A 12,410-nucleotide genomic window follows, 5' to 3' on the forward strand; every position below is an offset into this window, starting at 1 on the left:
TACAAAATGATGGCTTGGACTAGAGTCCCTCTTACTGGGTTTAGGGGGCTAAGCTGATGCATACATCATAAGCAATTGTTTTGGAAGGTGTGACTCAAAGGCACAGTGGGGTCAGAACCAGTAACTTTTCCCCCTTATACTATTTTAATGCCAAATGAAGGAATAATTCTGTATATCTTTATATATACAGTTACTTCTAAAAACTAGGGAGGATGAAGTCCTTTCAAAATTTCTAGTTCTTATTGTATTGCGACTCTAGCCCATAAGTCTCTTCAGAAGTGTTGCCATTTGTACTGATAGGTGCTACATCTGATCAGTTCTGGACTTAAGTAGTTCAGTGTCCTGAACATGACCTCTTCACTGTGTCCGTGTGCTTTTTGGAGCATTTCTAATGGAAGTATATGATAGACTGTGTGGTGCAACCTATCTAAAAGGTTTGTGCTTTAAATTTCAGTAAGAAAATCTACTATTTTATTAGTCTGATACTTGGCACCAATTAGTCTGTGTATTGAACTTATATAGTTTATTAATGCAGCTTGCTAACATGGCTAGCCAGCCTTAGCTGATAACATAGCAAGTCACCATCCCATATAAATATGGTCACATTTGTCTCCAAAAAAAACCTACCATGGTGGCAGGACAAAATGCTAATGTTGAGCCTTCTAAATGCCCACAAACAGTCACATCGAAGTAGCTACATCTATCTGTAATATACAGTCTGTGGTGTAGTGTGAAGTCATCAGTGATGTAATACTAATTATATTAATATGAAGCTGCTATTACAGATTCGTTCCTAACTTTTACACATTTTAATAGTTGAAAAATATATAAATAGCATATATATACAGTGGGGCAAAAAAGTATTTAGTCAGCCACCGATTGTGCAAGTTCCCCCACTTAAAATGATGACAGAGGTCAGTAATTTGCACCAGAGGTACACTTCAACTGTGAGAGACAGAATGTGAAAAAAAAAAAAAAAAAAAAAATCCATGAATCCACATGGTAGGATTTGTAAAGAATTTATTCGTAAATCAGGGTGGAAAATAAGTATTTGGTCAATAACAAAAATACAACTCAATACTTTGTAACATAACCTTTGTTGGCAATAACAGAGGTCAAACGTTTACTATAGGTCTTTACCAGGTTTGCACACACAGTAGCTGGTATTTTGGCCCATTCCTCCATGCAGATCTTCTCGAGAGCAGTGATGTTTTGGGGCTGTCGCCGAGCAACACGGACTTTCAACTCCCGCCACAGATTTTCTATGGGGTTGAGGTCTGGAGACTGGCTAGGCCACTCCAGGACTTTCAAATGCTTCTTACGGAGCCACTCCTTTGTTGCCCGGGCGGTGTGTTTTGGATCATTGTCATGTTGGAAGACCCAGCCTCGTTTCATCTTCAAAGTTCTCACTGATGGAAGGAGGTTTTGGCTCAAAATCTCACGATACATGGCCCCATTCATTCTGTCCTTAACACGGATCAGTCGTCCTGTCCCCTTGGCAGAAAAACAGCCCCATAGCATGATGTTTCCACCCCCATGCTTCACAGTAGGTATGGTGTTCTTGGGATGCAACTCAGTATTCTTCTTCCTCCAAACACGACGAGTTGAGTTTATACCAAAAAGTTCTACTTTGGTTTCATCTGACCACATGACATTCTCCCAATCCTCTGCTGTATCATCCATGTGCTCTCTGGCAAACTTCAGACGGGCCTGGACATGCACTGGCTTCAGCGTCTGGCACTGCGGGATTTGATTCCCTGCCGTTGTAGTGTGTTACTGATGGTGACCTTTGTTACTTTGGTCCCAGCTCTCTGCAGGTCATTCACCAGGTCCCCCCGTGTGGTTCTGGGATCTTTGCTCACCGTTCTCATGATCATTTTGACCCCACGGGATGAGATCTTGCGTGGAGCCCCAGATCGAGGGGGATCATCAGTGGTCTTGTATGTCTTCCATTTTCTGATGATTGCTCCCACAGTTGATTTTTTCACACCAAGCTGCTTGCCTATTGTAGATTCACTCTTCCCAGTCTGGTGCAGGTCTACAATACTTTTCCTGGTGTCCTTCGAAAGCTCTTTGGTCTTGGCCATGGCGGAGTTTGGAGTCTGACTGTTTGAGGCTGTGGACAGGTGTCTTTTATACAGATGATGAGTTCAAACAGGTGCCATTCATACAGGTAACGAGTGGGGTACAGAAAAGCTTCTTACAGAAGACATTACAGGTCTGTGAGAGCCAGAGATTTTCCTTGTTTGAGGTGACCAAATACTTATTTTCCACCCTGATTTACGAATAAATTCTTTACAAATCCTACCATGTGAATTCATGGATTTTTTTTTTTTCACATTCTGTCTCTCACAGTTGAAGTGTACCTCTGGTGCAAATTACTGACCTCTGTCATCATTTTAAGTGGGGGAACTTGCACAATCGGTGGCTGACTAAATACTTATTTGCCCCACTGTATACACACACACACACACACACACACACACAAAACCAGTCAAAAGGTTGGACACACCTTTATTTTCATGACTGTTTGCACACTCCTTGCATTGGATGAGCTTCATTATGTAGTCACCTGAAGTGGTTTTCCAACTATTTTAAATAAATCCCCAACAGTGTCAAATTTGTTGAAAATTTGAAGAAGAAAAAAAAAAATTTGTTTTCACCCAGTATACACAATATCTGACACCATGCCTACACTCCCTACGACCAAAGCTTCTACAGGTTACTGTATTATGTAACTGCACTGAAGAACAACACACGTACAGCAGATGAGTCACACAGAGCACTGATTGTAGCCCGAGTGGAAGAGAACCGATAATTGATGATCTCTGGAGGTAGTGACTTTGTTAGCATTGCCCACAGAGAAAAATAAAAATCAGTCCCCGAGTCATCCAAACAGCAATAAAGAGCATTTTTGTACCGCTCAGACACAAAAGGAGCTTCATGATGAGCAGGGTGGCATTTATAAAAATCCCCTTATGGTCCTCTAACTGTAGAGATGGGTGAAAAACAGGGCTACTGACATGTGCAAGTTTGATGGCTGAATTCTATTTGCTTTTGTTTTTCAAGTCTACACTTAACAGCTAATTTCACTGGTGGAAATATTACTTTTTTAACTACGTGCAAATTTATGCATGCAGCCAGATCATTAAAGCCACCTATACCTAAATTCAGCTCGCCCCCACCCTGCCAGAAAAGCTCTGACTTTTCAAGGTATGTGCTAAAGACCTCTGAGTTCATCCGTTGGGTGAGTCACCAAGAAGTTAATGGCAGATAAGTTGAAAGGTGCAGCGAGACGGTTCTGCAGATTATTAGTTCAATCTAATTGAGAGCTGGGGAAATTGGAAACTAAAGCAGCATTAACAGTCATGTTCCTATAGCTGTTTTTGAATGTTTTATTCAGTGCAGTAAGGGCCATCTTCCTACTAAAACATGTTTCTGTAGTGGACATGTAGCAGCATGGGAACATGGGATTATTCATAATACACAAACTGGTCTTAAAAAAAAAAGTTGCCTGCAGTTTTTGCTAGAGAGGGCATCACATTTTTGTAAAATTTCAGAGGGTTTGAAACCTTCTGCCCTTTTGATATTTTTCATTTAAATTAAAATAGAGGGGAATATTAAATAGTAGGGGGGGGGCTTACCATTTATGTACATACAACTCTCAGAAAAGAGGGAAACTTCTCTTATAACTAGACTCACTCATTTCTGGATGTATACAAACTGGTTTGACTTTTATATTTTTTAGGAAAAATAGCTGTCGAAAATAAGCCTGTGTATATTTCTGTCTAGAATCAAAAAGTTCTCTTGCCTCTTAGAAGAGGGAAAAAAAAAAAAAAAAAAAAAAAAAAAAAAAAATCCATTGGCCTATGTAGGCGCAGAAGTCACTCAGCCCACATCAAGCAGCAGAATAGAAAAAGACCACAGACAGAAATGCAGCACAGTGGAAAATAAATTTAATAAAACTCCTATGAAAACAGAAACCAGCAAAACATTAAAAGCCTGTACATTTGACAATATCCAGTGTCTGAGACTTCTGAAGGCAGGTAGTGCAAAATGCAGCTGCATCACACATAAACCAGCAGGCAAAACCATTACAGGCTTGAGCCCGGGACCAATGTTTCATATGATTAGATATGGTTCATATACTGGGATATTGCACCGAAAAAAAAAAAAAGAAAACAAAGAAAACAAAAAAAGAAAAATTCCAAACAGACACAGATGCTGGTAGAGCACCATATGTTGAAACAAGTAAATAGCTTTACATTGCAGTGTAATGTCCCTACTGATAAATCCCACCCACACAGGTCCAGACTTCAGACTCCGCCCACATCTGCTTGTATGAGGACAAAAAGCCCTTTCAGAAATGCACTCCTTCCAATTAACCTGTGGGCACCTGAACAGGCCACCGTCATGTCTGCTCACTTTAATGGAAAAGTTGAGCTATCAGTCTCACCAGAAGCATTTTTGTATAATGTTTTACACTTCAAGTCACATGACATGACTGGGCCCGTCTTTTAAGCATCCTTGTGAGTTGCTCCGTCAGTAGTGAATGCCCTTAAATGATGATTTTCATCTTTGCCGGTCCAGAAGACATCTTCCTCACTGGAGCCTGTGTGGGAAGGGTGGGGGCAGCTCACTCAGCAGTACCATGCAGCTTGTCTCACTGACAGGTCAGTCAGTAATGTTACTCATCCCATGTCTGAAAGGGGCTAAATACACTTAAATAGAGCGGCACATATCTGCACATTCGATGGAAACAGACTGTTAAAAATACAGTAGAAAAAAGAACAAAAAGAAACTGCTAAACATTTTTTCTGTTTTGGTCCTACCATGTTAAAAGCATCAGTTATTTCTCAGTGTACTTGGTGGCTGTAATGCGTTGAATTCTTTAAAAAGGAGGACAATCTGGGGTAGTGGTAACTGGCAGGCGATAACACTTTGGCCAACAATGCTTTTGATTTGACAAAGAGACGACGCACATTGTCAATTCAGAATAAAATAAACTAGAATGAACTGTTTAGTTTATTAAAAGACTATTTAAAATTTCTTATATATGCCTCTCTATAAACATTCCAGTGTTCAACAGTCCAAGTGAAGTGAGATTCAGACAGTGGACCAGTAGGCTCAGAGCATCTCTCGCATCAGTCCTTCTCTTTCATCATTTCCCTCACAAGTTGACTTTGTGGACTTGTACTCTGGCACATCCACATCCAGGGATACATTCTTAAATGGCAGAGGAAAAAGAAATGTCCGAAACGATACAATCTTCCTGAATTTTCTTTTAGGCACACTGAGACGGGAAGCGAGTGTTAAGATGCACTTCCTGTGGCGCACACCATTTTAAGACACAGAGTCAGATGTTTTTTTTTCTTGTCTATTTCATTCTGTCCTTTCTACACCCATCTCTTAGCTCTACTTAAAACAAGTTCAGGGGTGTGGGCACAATATGCACTCCATCAGGGTCTGTTCAGGCAGAGTTTCAAGTCCATCTGACATAACTCAGCCACTCCTAAATTTTATCTTGTTAGCCAGTAGTTCAGCCTGTTCTGTGTGGAGTTTTGTCTGAGAAGGTTTAGCGTGGGCACAGTGGGTGCTTCAGTTCCCTTCCTTTGGCTGCGTGCTCCATCGGCTTTCGTGCCTGTGCAAAATCTGCAATGACATTACCCACCGTGATTCCACTGAAATGTCACAAGACCATGAATGAAGATGGCTCACGGGGCACCGTGCCAGTGTGATGCAAGGTGAGGAGGGATACAGCAAGTAAGAATGCAGAGTAGCTTAACTGAAGAATGAGGGGGCAGATTTTATTCTGTATAGTACAGGAGGGGGGGGGGGCGACTGCTCAAGTTTTGGATATTCTGCTAGATTCCCTTCTTTAAATTAGGGTCTCTGTCACCCTGTCTCCTTGGCACATCCTGCCTCTTCCCTCACACTCTCACGTTCCCTCACTGCGTCCTCTTGGCACCACTCCCCTAGCCTTTGAAAGGTTACAGCTGCCCTAAGACCGGTTGTCTTTGGCCACATTGTGGGCCATCCAGTTCACTTTAGTTGTCCAGCTCTCTCTCAGGGCTTCATCAAACTTTTGGCGGAACTGCTTGAGGGCCTCCTCATCAGTTTTACCCAGAGCCAGGGAGTCCTGAAAAGGGAGCGGAAAGTAAGACAGGATAAGTCATGGGGGCAGGAGGATGAAGATGTAGTCTCCCTGCATACATGCTGACACTCAGTTATTTAAAATGTTATAGACATGTGTATCTGTAGAGTACCAATTTGGAGAACATTAATATTTTTATAAAAAGATTCTACGCTGAAATCTGGAAGACAAATCACCCCCATATGAATTAACTTCATGATGACATAATGGTCGAAAAATAGCAAGGTTTAGGAACAATGACTGAATTACTGACACTGAAGAAATAATGTTAGTATCAAGATTCTTACGAAGGTCCTGAAGCTATAAGCAGCTCTTTTTTAAAGATGATTTATGGAAATTAAAATTAAAGGTATCGTGGCTCAAGAGTTGGGAGTTCGCCTTGTAATCGGAAGGTTGCCGGTTCGAGCCCCGGCTCGGACAGTCTCGGTCGTTGTGTCCTTGGGCAAGACACTTCACCTACCGCCTACTGGTGTTGGCCAGAAGGGCCGATGGCGCGATATGGCAGCCTCGCTTCTGTCAGTCTGCCCCAGGGCAGCTGTGGCTACAACTGTAGCTTGCCTCCACCAGTGTGTGAATGTGTGTGTGAATGGGTGGATGACTGGGTGTGTAAAGCACTTTGGGGTCCCTAGGTGGGACCCCAAAGTGCACTATACAAATACAGGCCATTTACCATAGGTAGGGGTCTAAAAAGAAAATGGGATGATATGGATGCTAAGCTAAAATATTTGGTTAATCTTTATAAAATACTGATATGTTTGTGCATTCCACCACTACAACACCATATCTATACATGCACACTGTAACAGAACTACAGTTTTTGTGCTCTCCTTGCATCTCCACTTGTGATTGTCGTACCTTTAAGTACTGGATGTCTTTAACTGAAGTGAGCTCAGGTAGTCCAGCAGTCAGCATGAGGGCAAACAGTGTAATGAAGAGGTTGCCATTCTTCCTCAAGATTAGATAGGCCTCCTCACAGTACTGTCGGAAACTACAGGAGCACACAGAGACAAACACACATTAGTCATTTTGGAACATGGTTTCAATTATTTGCTTTCTAATGAAGTTTATTGTATTTTCTTAAAAAACAAACAAATAAAAAACAAAAACCATAAATCAGTCAGATTTTATCTGCACCAATGTGAAAGCAAAAGCTAAAAGAGAACATGCGAACAGTACCATCCATTGAAACTTTCAATGGCGTTGTTAAGAGAGGTGGAAAAAGGCTTGAGAAAAAGGCTGCTCTGCTGTGGCTCTAAATCGCTCCCTTTTAAAATTGTGAGATGGGGCTTTAGGGGATGATTCACTCGTCAATCAAACCCCATCTTTCTTGAACTTTATTACAAAGGTTTTTTTTCCCCATTCCTAAAACCAATACAATGTTCCAAAATACATTTCAGTTTTCTAACAAAACCTTATGCACAGAATTTCTTAGTGCAGCACAGACTGCTGGCCACTGAACCCATTACAAAAGTAACTGCTGTGCCCATTTGATTCAAGTTTTGTTTTTTTACAGGAAACTGTAAATACAGACTATAACTGAGCAAAAGAAACAAAAAGAACAAAAACTCCATTTGTATGCCTGTTTTTTATTGCAGTTCACTTCATAACTGTATTTGAGTTATTTGATGTATAAAACAATGCTAAATGGACTTGTTTTTACACAGAGCTTTTCTACTCGACCTGAGCACTCAAAGTGCTTCACACAACTTGCCTCATTCACACCAGCACTTTTTTCTATGCTTTTTTTCAATATAAGAGCTTTCTATCCAACATTCGCATGCATTCATGCTCTACCTCCTGAGCTACAACCACCCATGCTAACAAAGTACACATGGTGAAGTCAGTGATTGTGATTCAAGGTTTTTGTTTACACTGTTTGTTGCTAGCAACACAAATGTGTCTGAGCTAAAGGGTGGACCAACACGCTCTTCGTAACGTGACACACTTCCTTTTCACCATGCAGTAACTCGCTGCACTCATGACTTTGTCTCTGCTTGTAAGAAGCATTTTGAATCCACCTTTTTCCTTGCAGACTTCTGAAGGACACAATCACAGTTGCTCTTCTAGCTTTAGTAAAAGCTTGCTGCATCATTTTTTTTAAGCACGCAAAGACCACAAAAAGACACCTCTGATAAATACTTCTTGTGATCCAGAGGGAACTGCCAACTGTCACATTTTGTGCACAATGTGCCAGATATTAAACCACAACTGACGCAGCAATGCGCCGCCACTCCACTTTTCTTTTTACAGTATGCTTTGCTGAGCGATAAAGGTTATTTTCAAGCTCACGTCATGCAGGATGTGCATCTCTGCGCTGCTCTTCACCAGCGCACTGCTGTGCAGATTAGTTGGATAACTTCAAATGTTGCTTCAGCATACTGGGTCTTATGCATGCAGACATGAGGTAATTGTAATTAAACATTTAATGCCTTGGGCTGGTCTTTAAGCTCTTCAGTAGTAATGAAGACATTTATATTATTGGTTCATTTATTGCTCAATTATAGTAACTTCAGCTGCAAAAACATTTGATGTTTCACAGGACTTGCTTCTAGGCATCTACGTTCTTGTGAGACAGTTACAAATGCAGATATGCATATAGGCCACAATAACAGATTACTATACCACACGGGTATTTCCACGTCACAAAATGAATCATCTACTTGTTCCACAACAGATCAGAACTTTGTAAACAACAGAGAGCAATTGCCTCATAATGCCTTTGCACACCACCGCCAACGTGCAGCTCATTCTGCAAACACAATACATGCACCATTCCACGTGACTGACATGTCTGAGCTTAGGTATCATTATCGCTGAGCAATAACTTAATGTAGTATCAAACCCATATTTTTCTTGACTTGGCAGCAGCAGCTCTGCACAGGTTTTTCTTTTTTTAAACTTTTTCTTTCCTTTAGCAAAAGAAAAAGAACCAGCAACAACAGTTACCAGAGCAGCTTTTAGATTACTAGAGAACATAATGCCTTACATGGATGTTTTCTATTATATTTGGATTGTCCAAATTTCATATAAAGGAAGAATAAAAGTAGAAAGCTGTATCCTTCACTGAGCACATTTTTGCTCAGTGACACATGCTGTTCACCGAGTCTCTACTGCCACCTGCTGGAGGGAGAAGGTACTGCACTGACACTGCTAAAGCTGTGATGTCATTCCTATGTGGCTGTAACCATATTTTATTTTATTTTATTTTATTTTTTTAAAGTTTGCAGATGGAATATCACTTCAGAGTTACTTAGAAATACAAATGGAAATTGAGCATTTTCTGTCATGTAATGTATGTAGCTTTTTCATAGCATGATGAAGTCAGTTGCAATTTTCAGGATGGTAAATCAAGAAAAAAAAAAAAAAAAAAAAAATCAACCAAGAAACAAAAACTTAACATTTTAGTCTATCAACTTACCAATCATACGCTTGTGAGTTGCTAAAACCTTTTACTCAGCTCCATTATAGTAAGGGGATATTTCTAGGTCTCTCTAAAATGCTGACTCTTGAATCCTCACCAAGAACAGGAAAGCATATCAGATCACTCCGGTTCTCTGATCTTTACACAGACTTCTGTCAAAGAACTGATTTCAAAGCACTGAATAGCTTTGAGAGAAAATGCATTTCTGATCTGCTCGTATGAATAAAGTTTGTGTACGTCCCCAAAGTTAAAACAAAACTGGAGAACCAGTGTTCAGATACATGAAGTGTAATAGCTGAACTCCTGTAGTTCTTTTGAAACTATTATGTTTTATCAAGTATTGAGCTACCTAGTTCCACCCACTAGACGTCAATTTAGAAGGTTTCTGGGTATGAGTGGACACTATGTTTCTGTAGAAAATTCTCGGTAATAGTTGTATTTTGACCAGATTGTGTAGCCAGTCTGCGCCATTTAAATGAAATGAAGAATGGCAGCATGCATTTAAGACAGCAAACTCCTTCTGTTGCTGCACCCCCTGTTCTGGCCGCCCGCTGATGGTCCACAATAATTGCAATAAATGGTTGAAGTTACAGTTTGAATCACAGTGGTTCGTGTGAACAGAGGTGCTGGGGCTGGAGGTAAACAGCAAAGTGAAACAAACCTGCCAAACTTTTCTGTGTTTCCAGTCTTGCCCTGTTGTATGACGTGGATGAAGTCGTGTGTGAGGATAAATGGTACACGCTCCCTTTTGATGCCAAACTTGGACTTGAAGTTGCCCAGGATGTGACCGAAGTCTATGTGAAAGAGCTAAAAAAGAAAACAAAAAACCCCCAAAACACACAAAGCCAATCAGTGAAGCCTGTGGAATCAGGAAAAACCAGGTGGAGAATGGAAAAAGAAAACTCAGATTGTCTAACCTGTCCATTGCTGCGGACCATGATGTTGTCACTGTGGCGATCTCCAATACCCAGGACATAAGTGGCTACACAGTAGCCTGCACATGACAGAGTGAACTCCTCGATGGCCCGGTCAAGAGCATCACTGTAAATGCACAAACAACACTTAAGATCATTTCTGAGGCTGCAGTCTTTTATCTGATCACCGGGCTCCAGCTTACCCAGAGTTCCTCTCTTTGAGCCAGTTAAGCAAAGCATCCTTGTTGAATGCCGCAGCTGCTGCTACATTGCTGCTGGTCAGCTGGATGTTGGCGATTGTTTCTGCAGATGAGACGACCTCAATCAGCCCGGTGCGGTCGCCTGTTGCCAGGCAACCATATGGTACAATTCTGTATAGACGGAGGAGAGTGTAACATTATCAGAACATTTCTTATTATTATTTTCGGTTTATACATGGATAGACACTTAGACACTTGAAATATCTGATGTAGTGACTTTTGTCCTTTAACATACAAATGAAGTAATTCTCAGATCTTGCTCAGTAATACATGTGTGACAGGTTTCTGGGTAAGTAGATAAATGTAACCGTGAGGGTTTCCCCCCCAACTCTCTTTTTGCACTCCCAGTGTGGAACAATACTTTGGCGATAACATGACCAACCACGTAACAATATTTTCACTTTAACTTCCTTCAGTTCCACAAGATGGCAGCAGGTCCTTGTTTTGTGACGTGGACCTGCTTACAATGACCTCTTCACTGTTCTATTAAACACAGCGCCCTCCTAGTCTTTTAAACCTAATACTCTACACTCAGAGTAGGCTTAGGTTAGAGATTTTATTAGCAGTTTGACAGACTTTAATGGAGACCAAATGCCTTAAAGGCGTTTGTTTCTCAGTCTAACTCATAAATTAAAAAGCAAAGTAAATTATAATAGAGACAGCTGACAAGGAAGAGTGCATGTGATAAAATATCTCAGTATTTTTATTATATCGTCCCTGTTTTTATTCCCAGTGTCCCACTGCTTTTGAACTGTGAACCTGTGTCCCTGTAATCTGAAACACTGGCCACAGGCTCAACTGTCAAAACACCCCCCTCCACTGCTTAGCTCCAGATGTGTAGGTCTATGTATAGAGAGGGTTTTTGCAAAGTGTGAAGTGTGGATTTGATTAAAAGGTTTTTGCCTTTCAGAATTGCACAGAAAATTTCTGGGGTTGATGCAGCTTTTAGAGAGCAACCCTGTGTAACATATGTACACAGCATGTTCAAGTAATTGTAAAGAAAAATGATGGGGTCATTTTTTAAATATTATTTTCTATTAGCAATAGAATATATGGGTCAGGGTGTAGTACATGTGTGCCTGTACACAACTCTGTATACATGTTTAGAAAATGAGGCCAGAGGTCTAACTAGCATGGGGAGATTAACTCCCCACAGAGCACAGGAAGAAGAAAAACAATCTTGGCAAAAATCTGTCAGTCTAACACGCACACACACAAAAACTCACCTGAGGTCCAGATTTGCCTCCTTCCAGAGAAGGTCCATTAACCTCAAAATCTGGAGGGTCAACATGTCTTGTCTTAGGTCTAGGAGTAAAAGGCAAGATGAATACTGGAAAAGTGCCTCAGTTTGGAAAAAAAGGCAATATTTAGCTAGAAGGATGACTTTTCTCCTTCCATCCCTTTGCCACTTCCTGCTTCTTTTAATCTCCACCTTTCCAAACCCCCCCTCCTCTGATCCCTACCGTCTCCATTCTTAAAGATGATTCCCAGGGTGTCTCCACTCAGCAGCTTGTTGTTGTAAACAATCCAGAGGGGCTTCATCTTTGAGTCCATATACCGACACTTCTCCACACTGTAGAGAGGAAAAAAAAGACCCATCAGCTTCCTGTAAGAGCAAAGATTGTCACACTCCGGTATGAATACATAAAAACTTGTGTAAT

The 12,410-nt window shown here is 40.9% G+C and overlaps 1 protein-coding gene across 1 annotated transcript in view; it reads right to left on the minus strand.

Annotated features, from left to right (window-relative positions):
• Window positions 1-3,934: 3,934 nt before the first annotated feature.
• pik3cb (phosphatidylinositol-4,5-bisphosphate 3-kinase, catalytic subunit beta) overlaps window positions 3,935-12,410 on the minus strand; it is a 47,750-nt gene continuing 39,274 nt past the window's right edge. The window contains exons 18-24 of the mRNA XM_040024642.1: window positions 12,213-12,322; window positions 11,976-12,054; window positions 10,693-10,860; window positions 10,493-10,616; window positions 10,237-10,382; window positions 7,010-7,142; window positions 3,935-6,139 (exon numbers count right to left, since the gene is read on the minus strand). Coding sequence (XP_039880576.1) covers window positions 6,002-6,139; window positions 7,010-7,142; window positions 10,237-10,382; window positions 10,493-10,616; window positions 10,693-10,860; window positions 11,976-12,054; window positions 12,213-12,322 — 898 coding nt within the window. The 3' untranslated portion in view covers window positions 3,935-6,001. The remainder of the gene's footprint in view (window positions 6,140-7,009; window positions 7,143-10,236; window positions 10,383-10,492; window positions 10,617-10,692; window positions 10,861-11,975; window positions 12,055-12,212; window positions 12,323-12,410) is intronic.

Source organism: Simochromis diagramma, unplaced genomic scaffold (genome assembly GCF_900408965.1).
Source record: "Simochromis diagramma unplaced genomic scaffold, fSimDia1.1 OVJJ01000348.1, whole genome shotgun sequence".
Taxonomy (NCBI): Eukaryota; Metazoa; Chordata; class Actinopteri; order Cichliformes; family Cichlidae; genus Simochromis; species Simochromis diagramma.